The sequence below is a fragment of the Uloborus diversus genome, chromosome 3 (assembly GCF_026930045.1).
Source record: "Uloborus diversus isolate 005 chromosome 3, Udiv.v.3.1, whole genome shotgun sequence".
In the NCBI taxonomy this organism is placed as follows: Eukaryota; Metazoa; Arthropoda; class Arachnida; order Araneae; family Uloboridae; genus Uloborus; species Uloborus diversus.
In genome coordinates, this window is record NC_072733.1 from 88,655,115 (window position 1) to 88,669,750 (window position 14,636).

The window sequence follows — 14,636 nt, forward strand, 5'->3', positions numbered from 1 at the left end:
ATTACTACCTTCAGTTTGTAGTACTCTTTCCCATGGTTGCAGGTATCTGTTTGAATTTTTTGAGTAGAGTCTCAAATTATAACTCATATTAGTACATTATATTATGTGAATGAAATCAAAATTGTCAGTATTTTTACTTTCTTACTTTGAAATATCCTTATCAAACTATTTTTAAGTAAAAGTTAAGGATAGCTTCATAATAAGTATTCTTATCGTAACCAAATTTTTTGAAGCATTGTTTTTAAAAGTTTATATGCACTTTGTTTGTTATTTTGCTAAATAGATAATATCTTGTTAAAATATGGCAATGTTTTCCTGTGTGTATTGATAGTGCCCTATGGCCCAATTTGGAAGCATTATGCTGATGTTTGGGAACATAAAGATGAACCTAATGTTTTGATTTTGCAATATGAAGATTTTCACAAAGTAAGTGAGACATAGTTTTTACTTTACTAAGTATCATATTGCTTTAGAAAAAGTATGAATATAGTAAATGTACTTCAAATGAGAAGTTCTAGTACATGGAGTGTGTGGCCTGCTTGTGCTATGTTCTTGTATTTGAACATGTTTTTGCAATTGTTCCTGTATTTAAGCAAACATTTTTATGGTATAGATGCAAATTGCAAATTTTTCATTTTCATTCATGCTTTACAGGAATTTAATGTTCAAACGGCAGCTACGGCATTTGGTAATCTGCAAAAATCACACTAGCAGAAAAGCTAGTATTCATTTTTTTAGAAAAAAAAAAAACTATTATTTCAAGACTTTCTTTAAAGAAAAATTTAGTCATTTATTTAATGCAGTACCCATGTTTAAAACAGCTTGTCTGTGGGGATGTGATATCGGTATCGATATATTTGAAAATATCAATGTTTTTACCTTAAATATATTAAAAATAAATTTCTTTAACATCAATGTTTTGTTTTTAATGTTGTTGAACACAAAAGTATTAGAGAAACAAAAATATACTTCTACTTACAAAAATTCAGTTTTGATGAAAATTTAAGCTGCATTCAATGATTGCAGTATCCATTCCATTGAGAATATTTTTCTATATGTTTTTATTTGAAAAGAATTTCACTGGAGAAAGGGGGTAAACTCACATTAAGGGTTAAATTCCAAGCTGGGTTGACGCCCAGTGCTGAACCTTCCCTGATGCAATGCAATACACCTATAAACCGCTGTCAGCCTCCAAACCCAGCCATATAAGGGCCTGCTCTGTGCTTCTCAAAAATGTAAGAAAAGGTCCCTGAAAACAGCCTCTTAAAAATTTTGGATGACTTTGTTTCAGCCATGCCCCCCCCCCCACACCTGGTGGGTACTCCTTGTTAATCTATATATTACAAATAAAGCAATAATTAATCCTTGTTAATCTATATATTACAAATTAAACAAATATGCATTTGCATATTAATATATTTTAGTCCTAACTGTACCTAATTAAAATTAGCAAAACATTTTTTTCTCAATAAAATCCCACATGTATACCTAATATTGCATGAGCCTCTTAGCAAAGGCAATACCATTTAGTTCATCAAAAGAAAGAGTGAGGTAGAGAGTTATGGTTTTTTAATCATTAACTTTTGTAATTTTGGGGTTCTTAATTTGATTAGAAAAGTGTATAATTAAGTATGTGATAATTATGTTATATACTTTTCTGGGATGTTTTAATTACTGTTATCTATTTCATTAAAATTTACAAAAATAAGGAGACATTGAAAAATAGACTTCAGGATATTGAATTCTGAGAGAGAGACAAGTTAATTATTTAAAATTCAGTTTTGATTCCACAGTTGAGCAATTACAGATGAAGCATTTCAGCAATTCCAAGGACACTTCTTATTTAGGCTTGAAAGAGTTTGTTCTTAATAAGTAGTTAGGCAATGTTTTAAATTCTTATTTCCATGAATCTCAATATTTCTCACAGACAAAGAGGAAAATCAAGAGGAATTTTAATAAATGAAATTTAAACGCCTGATCTGAGAAAAGACAATTGTGTATGGGGAGGGGGAGGAATGGGACAGCTGCATTTATAGGTCGAAATAAAATGAAAAATAAATTTCCAATTTGTCTGGTAATTGTAGCATCTTTAGACTCTCACTTGACACTACTCTTCCACATCTACTGGACAAGATGAAATAATTTCTCATGCTTTATTTTGGCTTTTACAGACCTGCCAACTCTCCCGTTTTTTACTCCATTCTCCCGGTTGTACGTTTGAGTATCCATTTCTCCCGTTTTTTTACTCTTTTTGGGTTTTTTTCTTTTTTTTTTAAAATTAAACTTAATTTTCTTCCTTAAAATACTTACTCACAGCCCTAATAGATGGCGTGACTAACAGAACAAACCCGCACTGCTCAGTGAGCTTACGTTCGACGAGCACGACCAGTTAGTTAATCACGTGACAGCTAATGATCACGTGCTCAATCAACCAATCAACTGCTTAGAATGGTGATGGATGCGGTAACCGGTTGATCATAGAACGGTGCGGTTAGTAACCGGTTACTTACCGGTCGACCGGTGAGGTTCGTCGAACGCAAGGTGAGCGGCAAACATTCGATGGGGGCGTTCGGAGTGTCGACCGAAATGCTTCCGGCGATGGTGTTTTGGTTTAACTCCACGTTCGCACTTCTACTTCTCTCTCACGCATGCGCCGTTTACGCGGTATCGTTCAGTTTCAGACGCATGCTAACTGCGCCGCGTGTTTTCATCTTGTTCCTTGATCGACCGCGTGCGTTGTAGTTTAACATTCATCTTTAGCGATGTCTGAAAAAATGAAATATCTACAAACTTATAAGAGCTATTATACGAGTGAATTCTCTTTCATGAAAAAATCAAATAAATACTTGTTATAACAATGTTTTTTACTTATTATAGCATCGTTTAAAATCTCCCTTTTTCTCCCTTAAAGCTTCGACTGGATCTCCCGTTTTTTCTTTTCATAAGGTTGGCAAGTCTGCTTTTAGATGTAGCTGTACCACTCTTCCCCACAGTCCTATTCTTCCTGACTCTTCCCTAATTGTTGTGATTATTATAAATGTGATAATTATAAATAAGTAAATATACCTTTGAGAAAAACAGAACATTAAAAAATTCTCTCAAAAATAACATGAAAATATCATGTAAAATATTATCATATAACTTTATAAGATTACAATCTTAATGACCAGGCAAAAATCTCCTTGGACCAGTCACATTTTTTGCAAACTGGTGCCAGTCCGGTGGACCAGTGGTTGAGAATACCAGTTTTAAAAGACATGTAACTTTCATTTCAAGACAAAAATCAAAATACTTACTTATTGCAAAACATCATCTATTGTGATACTTTTAGTTAAGAAACTCTACTGAAACCTAATTCTAAGACTTTTTCTCCTGCCAAACTTTTTTATGAAATAACTTGAAGTCTAAACTAGTTTTTAATAGAAATAATAATTTACTAAGATCACTACTGAGAGATGCAGACTGAAAAAACAATGTTGGGAGACAGCTAACGTGGTCCTAGAATGGCAGGGAGAGCGTGGAGGGGAGCGCCCCCCCCCCCCAACCAGGCAAGTGACATTGTCTGGATTGCTGTTCAATATCTGCGCAGGAGAGTTTCTATGGCTTAGCGCCACCGGAAAACATTGACTGAAGCTGACAGTTTTTTTTCTGCCACATTTTCAGTTCGACTGAAAAAATACTTCGTCTATTATATTTAAATACTGATTATTCATCAAATACCAAAAACCCATAAAAATGTAACTTTTTCATTATTTTGGAAAATTTTGGGGCCCATAAGCGACCGAAAGATATTAGCTGATCAAAACCAAATTTAAATACAATGCTTTGAAGCTCTGTTTAAAGACGTTACAAATTATTACACTAAAAAAAAACATCAAATTAAAATTTTTCAAAAAAATCTTTAAAATGTTTTTTTCATATTTTGTCAAACTTTAGGCCCCATGCGCGAACGGAAGATGTCAATTGATTTCCATAATTCTTTTTTTCCTTTGTTTGTCTTTACGCAACTTTGCCGTGCTATTACAACTTCGAAATAAAAAAGAGTTTTTTCAGCCTACCCTAGTACACAGTAACAAGATTTAACTACGCAAACTCCATGCCCGCAACACAAGATTTTTTAGAAACCAAGTGTGGGGCGTAAGCATGAGCTTCATAAATAGACTTGCATTCCCGTAGGCTCACTAAAAGTAGAAGTTCCCACACTGTACAAGTCTAAAAGTTGATCTGTTAAGTCTATGCAGATAATATCTCATGCTGTTGATTCACTTTTTTTATTTTAAATGAAAATTAATTAACTATAATGGCAGCTAAGTGCACTGCTTCATCTAAAGCTAATGAAGATGGAACGAGAAAGAGAAAGTTTCTTACTGTTAAAGAAATATTTTATGCATTGTAGCAGTATTTTATTTTGAATAACAGCCTTTTTGAAAAATACAGAATAAAACAACACAAAGTTTTCACTTGTACAGGGGGTCTGAGAATATATCCTTCAAGTCAGGTTAAACTCCACTATATATATATATATATATATATATATATATATATATATATATATATATATATATATATATATATATATATATAAAATAATAATAAAAGTGAAAAATATTGAAAAGACCACACCAAGAGCCCATAGATGCGCATCGCAGCAAAACTAAAAAGCCAAGTAAATATAAAATTAAGCAAACAGAATTACAAATATTAAACAAATTATAAATAACAAATGATGATAAAAAGGAAAAATGCAAACAGCTATTAAGTAGGAATAGAAAAAGAGTGAATCCAGAGCTCATCAGCCGTGGAGGATTCATTAATTATGGTCAAAAGACCAAAATTTTAACTATAAACTAGAAGAGAATGCTTAAGCTCCAGTACATGTAATATAGAGTAACAATGGGCAAACGCACCACTTGTTAAGCTAAAAACAATAAACTAGAGCTCAAACCTAAAACTAAAAGCAGGGGGTTTCGCCTCGACTAATTAGGAAAACAAGTTCCGATAATTAGCCTTCCACGGGACAGTACCTGCCAATAACAAAATTGTCTTACCTTGAAACAGGCGCGGATCCACGGGAGGGGAACTGGGGGAACGTTCCCCCTCCAAAATCCCAAGTGTACCTAAAATTTTTCAGAATAGAATACAGGAAAATTCCTCCGTTTTTTAAAACTTGAACTAGAAGAAAGACACCAGGAAAAGCGAGGAGAGAACTGTAAAAGTGGATCCAAAGAGGGGATAACTGTGAGAAGTTCTCCCCCCTCCCTCAAAAAAAAAAAAAAAAAAAACCAAGAGTACCTAAAACTGTTCAGAAAACAGAGTACAGGAAAAACTTTCCGTTTTTTAGAACATGAACTAAAGGGAACCAGGAAAAGCAATTAGACAACAGCAGAAGCGGATCCATGGAGGGGAACAGGAGGAATGCTCCCCCCCCCCCGAAATCTCAGAGATACCTAAAAAATTTCATAACAGAGTGCAGGAGAATTTTTCTGTTTTATAGAACTTGAACTTGAAGAAAGGCTCCAGGAAAAGCGGTTAGACAATAGCAGAAGCGGGTCCACGGAGGGAAACTGGAAGAATGTTCCCCTCCCCTCAAAATCTCATGTGTACCTAAAAACTTTCAAAACAGAGTACAGCAAAGTTCTTCTGTTTTTTAGAACTTGAACTTGAAGAAAGGCACAAGGAAAAGTGAAGAGAGAATTGCAAAAGCGGATCGGGGAACTGGGGAATGTTCCCCTTTTCCCTCAAAAAAATCCCAAATGATCCTAAGACTGTTCAGAAAACAGAGTACTGGAATTTTTTTTGTTTTTTAGAACTTGACGAAAGGCTCCAGGAAAAGCGATTAGACAATAGCGGAAACGGATCCACGGAGAGGAACTGGGGAAATGTTCCCTTTCCCCAAAAAATTCCACACGTGTACATAAAAAAATTTAAAACAGAGTGCAGGAAAATTTTTCATCTGTTTTCCAGTACTAATCTTTTAATCTTTTAAAATAAGTCATTTTGAACACAAACCTGTTTAAACTGTCTTTTGTATTTATTTGGTGTAGAGTATTATTATATGGGTAAAACCTAAAGCTTCCATAATTTAGTGGCACAACTAGAAGGGGGGGGGGGTACCGCCCCAGAAGGCAGATTAGAATGTTTTTGAAAACATTTATTGTAATTAAAGAGAAGAATAGAACGTACCTGGGGAAAACGAAGTTATTTTAATAAGAGGGGGAAAGTGTCGCGAAAATAATATAAATTTCTATTGTAAAGAACTTAAAAAATTTTCAATCGTGGTAGATTATTGATCAGTTAATTACATCCCTCACCTCCTATTTCTTTTATCCTCCTTCCTTTTTTTTTCCTTTTTCCTATTCGGTTTAAAAATAATAAAGTCTTCATAATGCTACGCTTTGGAAATATCCTTTCCCCTGCCAAAACATTTCAAGAGCTCCTCAAATTTCGTTTTCAGGCCTTCAATTTCAAAATTTTCCAGGGGACTACCTAACACCTCGCATTCTCAAAACATCGAGAATCGTTTAATATTGCTTTTTTGGAGTTTCAAATTTGAAAAATAGCCGAACCCCTAACGTTACCGAATATCGTCTACAGTCACCTTTTTAAGACGACAATTATGAAAATTTCTGGACAAGGGCCCGAATGCTCTTGTAGGAAATCTAAAAATGAAAAAAATTATAATTTCAAAAAATCTAAGGGGGAGGAGAACGTTTAAATCCTTTGTCACTAAAATCGCTTTAGAACTTCATTTTCTAAGACTTCAGTTTCAAAATATTTTTGGGAAGAGTCCCAGAACTCCACTGTTCGTAACATCATCAAAGTTTGTCTGTAACTGCCTTTTTGAACTTCAGTTTCGAAATATCGGGCAGAGGGGTGATCGATTTCGATCTCTTCTATACAGAAAAAAAAAAAAAATCGGGGTAAACTCCAAAAAGTCCCATTTCTTACCTTACTGTTAATAACTATCGCTTTTTAAAACTTCAATTTCTAAAAATTTCCTCCAAAGACCTCCTCTCCCCGAACCTTTCCTCCCCGTATAACCTCATCAGAGACAGTCTAAAACTGTTCTTAGGATTACAATTTCAAAATTTTCTCGGGGGAGAACCCCTGGACCCCCTAAAAGTTGGTGAACATTTTAAGATTAAAATATAAAAACGACAATACAAATACAGCAATGAGCAAAACGGTTTTTAAAATTATTTTTTGAGAACTGTACTTGCAGAATTTGTAATGCACAAATTTTTTTTATGCGAAGCGTTAAGACGCAGAGGATAAGATGTATATCTCAATTTTTATGGTTATTTTTTTAATAAGTAATATCATATACCCTCCCCACCCCCATAAACATAAATGGCTGAAAAAGTTCCCCTCCCAAATCCATAGTCTGGATCCGCCACTGCCTTGAAATCCAAGTAAACATATCCAGTCCATTGTTCAGCATGATAAAAAAGCCTATCCATTCGTCAACAAAACATTAAAAATATAAAAACCATGTCCAAAAAACAGTCCAAAGACGTACCAGGTCGCCTGTTTTGCACGTGTAAAAATTTTATCCACTACGGTGATTCATAAAAAAATGGTTTGTCACGATTGTATCATACATTTACACAGTTAAACAGTTTCAAAAGAAGCGAAATGTTCATCGAAGGCTATACTTAAGCAGATGTTTTCAACTAGATTTTTAGGGAAGTTATTATGAAAAAGTAAGTTTTTGAGTACTGAAATTTCTTGCTTAAATGCAGAAATGGTGTTGCAAATTCTTTTAATTCTGATAGCTTGCGAAACAATAATGCCAATAAAAACCTTTTTACTAAGGCAGGAGGAGAAATCTTGTAAACTGTTAACTGCGAAATTGAATTCACGTCTTTTATCATAGATTGTAGTGGAACAATTTAAGTCAATTTGTATGTTGATATCCAAGAAATTAAAGCTATTATGATTAGAATTGGTCTTTTTGAGCGTTAATGAACTATGATAAATAGTTTTGCTGAGTTCAGAAAATTAGGAAAATTTATACACAAAAGGTCATCAATGTATCTACAACAAAGAGGTGTAGAGGAAGGATTGTCAATGAAATATTTTTGTTCATAATATAAAAGAAAAAGGTTGGCTTATGTAGAGCTAAAATTAGCTCCCATTGCTATGCCATTAATTTGAAGAAAACATGAATTACCATTTTTGAAAAAAATATTGAAAATACAAAATTTAAAAAGACCAAGAAAAAACAATTCATTAAAATCAAGGGAATCCTTGACTAAATTAAAAAGTTCTGAAACAGAGGAAAAAAGTTCAACGAGTGGGATATTGGTGAAGAGGTTTTCAAAATCAAAAGTTTCTAAGTGGTTTATATCAAGCATATTAAGTAAATTGATGACTTCAACACTATTATTAACAATCCAGAACCAATTCATTTGTTGAAGTTTAAGTTGTTCAAGAATTTTTTTGAGAAATTGTTCAAGCTTTACACTCAGATTTTTTCCAATGGTGTTGGTGGCAGAGCAAATAAATCGAAATCCAACAGGTGTTTTATGAAGTTTTGGAATTGCATATAAGTAAGGTAAGTTAACAGAATCAGGACGTGGCAATTTAAAAAGTTTGTAAGCAGCAGCAAATTTTTTGATGATGGAGGATTCATTAAGTTTGGAGGAAACATAAGTGGTGGTTTTTTCGAGTTCATTTTTCAAAATATTAGCATATAATTTTTTGCAGCAGATAGAGTAATTAGAACTTGCTTTATCAACAACTGTAAAGACAAAAGCTTTTTTAAAATTATTGATGGCATTATTTTCATCAGCAGAAAGATGGAAGTATGAAGATTCAGTGTTAGCAATATCACGTAAACGTGATTTCAGTTCAATTAAAAAGTGGTGTCTATATTCAAGAAATGCATTGAGTGGAACATTAAAACAATAGGAGATTTTTCTTAAAAAATATTCAAGTTCAAATGTAAGCTTATTAAAAGCTTTTAGGAAATTAATACGAAAATTAGGCCGATATTTAGTACCCAAACTAAAAAGTTTAATGAGTTTTTTGTTTTGTAAAAAATTCAAATCACCGGTCAGAATATGACCAAAATCAGAGTTGAAGAAGATGGAATTAGAGAAATTAGCACAATTACAATCAAAATTCAAATATTTTTCAAAATTTTTTGCAACTTCTTGATAGTTTAGAATATTTTTTGAGAAAGGAGGATTGAATTTGTAGCTGAAGACAATTTGTAGATCCTTGATGGGAAAAAAATCCAAAAGTTTACTGTGTAGTTTAGAAAAGTTTAAATAGTCGAATGATTTTTGTAAAAAACTAAAGGTGCAGTAGTAAGTTTGATGTTGTTGCGTATAACCAACTTTGTAGATCAGAAGATCATAACAAAGAAATTCAAAGTGTGAATTTTTAAAAAGGTAGTTCGGAAGGAAATTTTTAAGTTTTTTTAGAAATTTTTGTTTAAGACCAAAAAGAAATTTCCTAACATATTCAGTATCATAAGAATGACAAAAAGAATTTTCAAGCTTATTAAGGATTTCAAAGGGCGAAAAAATGCAGAAACGAGGAGGGGATTTTCCTGATCCTCTATTAAAACGAGAAGTACTTGTATTATTTCCAAATCTAAACAAAGAATAATTGTCATTCTTATGACACTGAATATGTTAGGAAATTTCTTTTTGGTCTTAAACAAAAATTTCTAAAAAAACTTAAAAATTTCCTTCCGAACTACCTTTTTAAAAATTCACACTTTGAATTTCTTTGTTATGATCTTCTGATCTACAAAGTTGGTTATATGCAACAACATCAAACTTACTACTGCACCTTTAGTTTTTTACAAAAATCATTCGACTATTTAAACTTTTCTAAACTACACAGTAAACTTTTGGATTTTTTTCCCATCAAGGATCTACAAATTGTCTTCAGCTACAAATTCAATCCTCCTTTCTCAAAAAATATTCTAAACTATCAAGAAGTTGCAAAAAATTTTGAAAAATATTTGAATTTTGATTGTAATTGTGCTAATTTCTCTAATTCCATCTTCTTCAACTCTGATTTTGGTCATATTCTGACCGGTGATTTGAATTTTTTACAAAACAAAAAACTCATTAAACTTTTTAGTTTGGGTACTAAATATCGGCCTAATTTTCGTATTAATTTCCTAAAAGCTTTTAATAAGCTTACATTTGAACTTGAATATTTTTTAAGAAAAATCTCCTATTGTTTTAATGTTCCACTCAATGCATTTCTTGAATATAGACACCACTTTTTAATTGAACTGAAATCACGTTTACGTGATATTGCTAACACTGAATCTTCATACTTCCACCTTTCTGCTGATGAAAATAATGCCATCAATAATTTTAAAAAAGCTTTTGTCTTTACAGTTGTTGATAAAGCAAGTTCTAATTACTCTATCTGCTGCAAAAAATTATATGCTAATATTTTGAAAAATGAACTCGAAAAAACCACCACTTATGTTTCCTCCAAACTTAATGAATCCTCCATCATCAAAAAATTTGCTGCTGCTTACAAACTTTTTAAATTGCCACGTCCTGATTCTGTTAACTTACCTTACTTATATGCAATTCCAAAATTTCATAAAACACCTGTTGGATTTCGATTTATTTGCTCTGCCACCAACACCATTGGAAAAAATCTGAGTGTAAAGCTTGAACAATTTCTCAAAAAAATTCTTGAACAACTTAAACTTCAACAAATGAATTGGTTCTGGATTGTTAATAATAGTGTTGAAGTCATCAATTTACTTAATATGCTTGATATAAACCACTTAGAAACTTTTGATTTTGAAAACCTCTTCACCAATATCCCACTCGTTGAACTTTTTTCCTCTGTTTCAGAACTTTTTAATTCAGTCAAGGATTCCCTTGATTTTAATGAATTGTTTTTTCTTGGTCTTTTTAAATTTTGTATTTTCAATAATTTTTTCAAAAATGGTAATTCATGTTTTCTTCAAATTAATGGCATAGCAATGGGAGCTAATTTTAGCTCTACATAAGCCAACCTTTTTCTTTTATATTATGAACAAAAATATTTAATTGACAATCCTTCCTCTACACCTCTTTGTTGTAGATACATTGATGACCTTTTGTGTATAAATTTTCCTAATTTTCTGAACTCAGCAAAACTATTTATCATAGTTCATTAACGCTCAAAAAGACCAATTCTAATCATAATAGCTTTAATTTCTTGGATATCAACATACAAATTGACTCAAATTGTTCCACTACAATCTATGATAAAAGACGTGAATTCAATTTCGCAGTTAACAGTTTACAAGATTTCTCCTCCTGCCTTAGTAAAAAGGTTTTTATTGGCATTATTGTTTCGCAAGCTATCAGAATTAAAAGAATTTGCAACACCATTTCTGCATTTAAGCAAGAAATTTCAGTACTCAAAAACTTACTTTTTCATAATAACTTCCCTAAAAATCTAGTTGAAAACATCTGCTTAAGTATAGCCTTCGATGAACATTTCGCTTCTTTTGAAACTGTTTAACTGTGTAAATGTATGATACAATCGTGACAAACCATTTTTTTATGAATCACCGTAGTGGATAAAATTTTTACACGTGCAAAACAGGCGACCTGGTACGTCTTTGGACTGTTTTTTGGACATGGTTTTTATATTTTTAATGTTTTGTTGACGAATGGATAGGCTTTTTTATCATGCTGAACAACGGACTGGATATGTTTACTTGGATTTCAAGGCAGTGGCGGATCCAGACTATGGATTTGGGAGGGGAACTTTTTCAGCCATTTATGTTTATGGGGGTGGGGAGGGTATATGATATTACTTATTAAAAAAATAACCATAAAAATTGAGATATACATCTTATCCTCTGCGTCTTAACGCTTCGCATAAAAAAAATTTGTGCATTACAAATTCTGCAAGTACAGTTCTCAAAAAATTTCAAGGTAAGACAATTTTGTTATTGGCAGGTACTGTCCCGTGGAAGGCTAATTATCGGAACTTGTTTTCCTAATTAGTCGAGGCGAAACCCCCTGCTTTTAGTTTTAGGTTTGAGCTCTAGTTTATTGTTTTTAGCTTAACAAGTGGTGCGTTTGCCCATTGTTACTCTATATTACATGTACTGGAGCTTAAGCATTCTCTTCTAGTTTATAGTTAAAATTTTGGTCTTTTTACCATAATTAATGAATCCTCCACGGCTGATGAGCTCTGGATTCACTCTTTTTCTATTCCTACTTAATAGCTGTTTGCATTTTTCCTTTTTATCATCATTTGTTATTTATAATTTGTTTAATATTTGTAATTCTGTTTGCTTAATTATATATATATATATATATATATATATATATATATATATATATAATACAAATATAATACAAGTACTAATATATTTTAAATAATTGTTTTTAAAAATTGAAAGAATTTAATGGCATAAAAAACTAATGAAATGTACTGTAGTCTCAGCGCTAAGCTGCTAGAAGCAAAAACAGTGCATACATAGTCAGTGAAAACATAAATTATCAAGAAAAAATGTCAAAAATATAAATTTTGAAAGGAATAAAAGGTGGAAAAAACAAACACAAAATAAAACCAAGTATAGTACGCAAAACAGGAACGGTTTAAGTTGTCAGTGGAACTAAAATTCTGTTATTTGGGTTCTTTTCTTATTTGCTGCTGCACTTTTGCAAGTTAGTGATTTTGTTCCTTTTCTGTTTATGCTTGAAGGCTCTTGGGCCTTCAAGCATATGTAGCATGTTTTTGGGACTTTCTTTCATGCTAAATAGAAAGAGCCTTGTGAAGTAAGGTGCTCGTTACTCCCCAAGTAACACTGAAACGTTACGTCATCGTTACATCACGTTGCATGCAGCTGTTTGCGGGCAACGGCTGCAACCGGGCAACGGTTGCAGAGCAACGTGATGTAACGTTATTTATTAGTTAAAACATCGTTATCGTTTCCCACGCAACGTGATATCACGTTGCTTTATCGATTCGTTACAGAATGTGTAATTTTGAAACATTACATCACGTTGCAAATTTTTTAAATTTGTAACGTTGACAAACAGTTGCAAAAGAAACGTTACTTATCATTACTTTTCATTGCACCCTGCCTCGTCTTCGGCAACCTCTGATTCCTAGTGGCCATTTTCAGTAAACAACTTCTGGCTTGCTATGCCGCCATTGTTTTGCAGCTTCGCAATCGCGATCTCTCATCACTTTTAGCGGTAAGTACTTTGCATTATTGTTAGTGTAATATTGTTGATATATTTATTTAATTTAAAAAAAGTGTTATTACATATTTTTATGAAGTTAATGAACCGCCATTGGTCGGAGTTTGAGTATTTTTCCCACCGTACTTTTATTTAAAATAAATAGTGTTTGAAAGGATAATGTGAGATGTTTTTATTTGAGTATTTATTCATTGATTTCTTAAAAAAGATGCTGAAGCTTGGGGATATGTTCCATTAATAAGCGATAAATGATACCATTTTTTACTCAATCGGCTTTTTGCAGAACGATTTTGACGAAATAATTGTAGCAATTTTTTGAAAAAATTTTTGTCATGTAACTGAAATTATCTTTAGCAATAATATTGCAAATATTTGTTAAAGCACTGATGTAAGAGGATTTTTTCAAAACTTTCATGCCTTTCGAAAAATATTTGTGGAGTTCTTTAGTAATAATAATTATTATTTTTCAAGGATTTATTTATGAAAGAAATTTTTATTTGATTTGTAGTAATATCGTTAATTTTAACTATTAATAGAACTCCACTTGATGTAAATTCGGCTATGCTATGCTATGCTCTGCTTATTTTTATATATTAGAAATACTCTTACAAAATATTGTAAATGAAGCAACAGTGTGAGAATACTCGAACGCCTTTTAACGGCATGAGACATTTTATAAATTGAAAAAAATAAATAAATAAAGATTTTATAAAAGTATATTAACAGTAATTGCATTAACAAAAAATGCAGAATACTTACTGTATCAAAAATTAAGAGCTCAATGAACCCACTTCCTTCTCACCAAGAAAAAAATACTTTATTCAAGCTTTGAAAAAGGAAAAAAAAAGCTTAATACAACGTTTAAAAGCAACGTGCAACGTGATGTAACGTGATAAATAAAGGTTGATGTAACGTTTCGAAAATCGTTGATGTAACGTTACTGAAACCGTTGATGTAACGTTACTAAAACCGTTGCATTTGCGTTTTGCAATGAGACATATTTTCGCTCTATCAACGTTACCAGTAACGTGATGTCAACGCTTCAGAGCAACGTGATGTAACGTTATTTATGTTACTTGGGTCATTAATTACTTTAAAGAAAATCCTGAAGCGGTCTAGGGGACTTTTTCTTTTCCATGGGACAGTTTGTAATCTACGTTTCTCTAAAATACTTGCATTCATATTTTAGTTTACTCAAGTAGCTTTTTAAATTATTCTTCTAGAGTTTTAACCATCTCAGTTAAGCTCTGAAAAAGATTTTGTATCCTTGAAACAAGTTCTTGTTTTTTTTACAAAGCAATTTATTTGTGCTTTAATAATGTTAATTTTTTGTACTTTTATATCATTTTTATGCATTTTCACCCTATAAAATGACAATTTTGCTTGTGTCACCTGATTTAAAGCTACTTATTTTCTTCTGTATTTTGATGAGTAAAT

The 14,636-nt window shown here is 32.1% G+C and overlaps 1 protein-coding gene across 1 annotated transcript in view; it reads left to right on the top strand.

The window, feature by feature from the left end:
* LOC129218837 (sulfotransferase 1E1-like) overlaps positions 1–14,636 on the top strand; it is a 52,823-nt gene that overhangs the window by 27,549 nt on the left and 10,638 nt on the right. Inside the window, exon 4 of the mRNA XM_054853159.1 lies at positions 332–426. Coding sequence (XP_054709134.1) covers positions 332–426 — 95 coding nt within the window. The remainder of the gene's footprint in view (positions 1–331; positions 427–14,636) is intronic.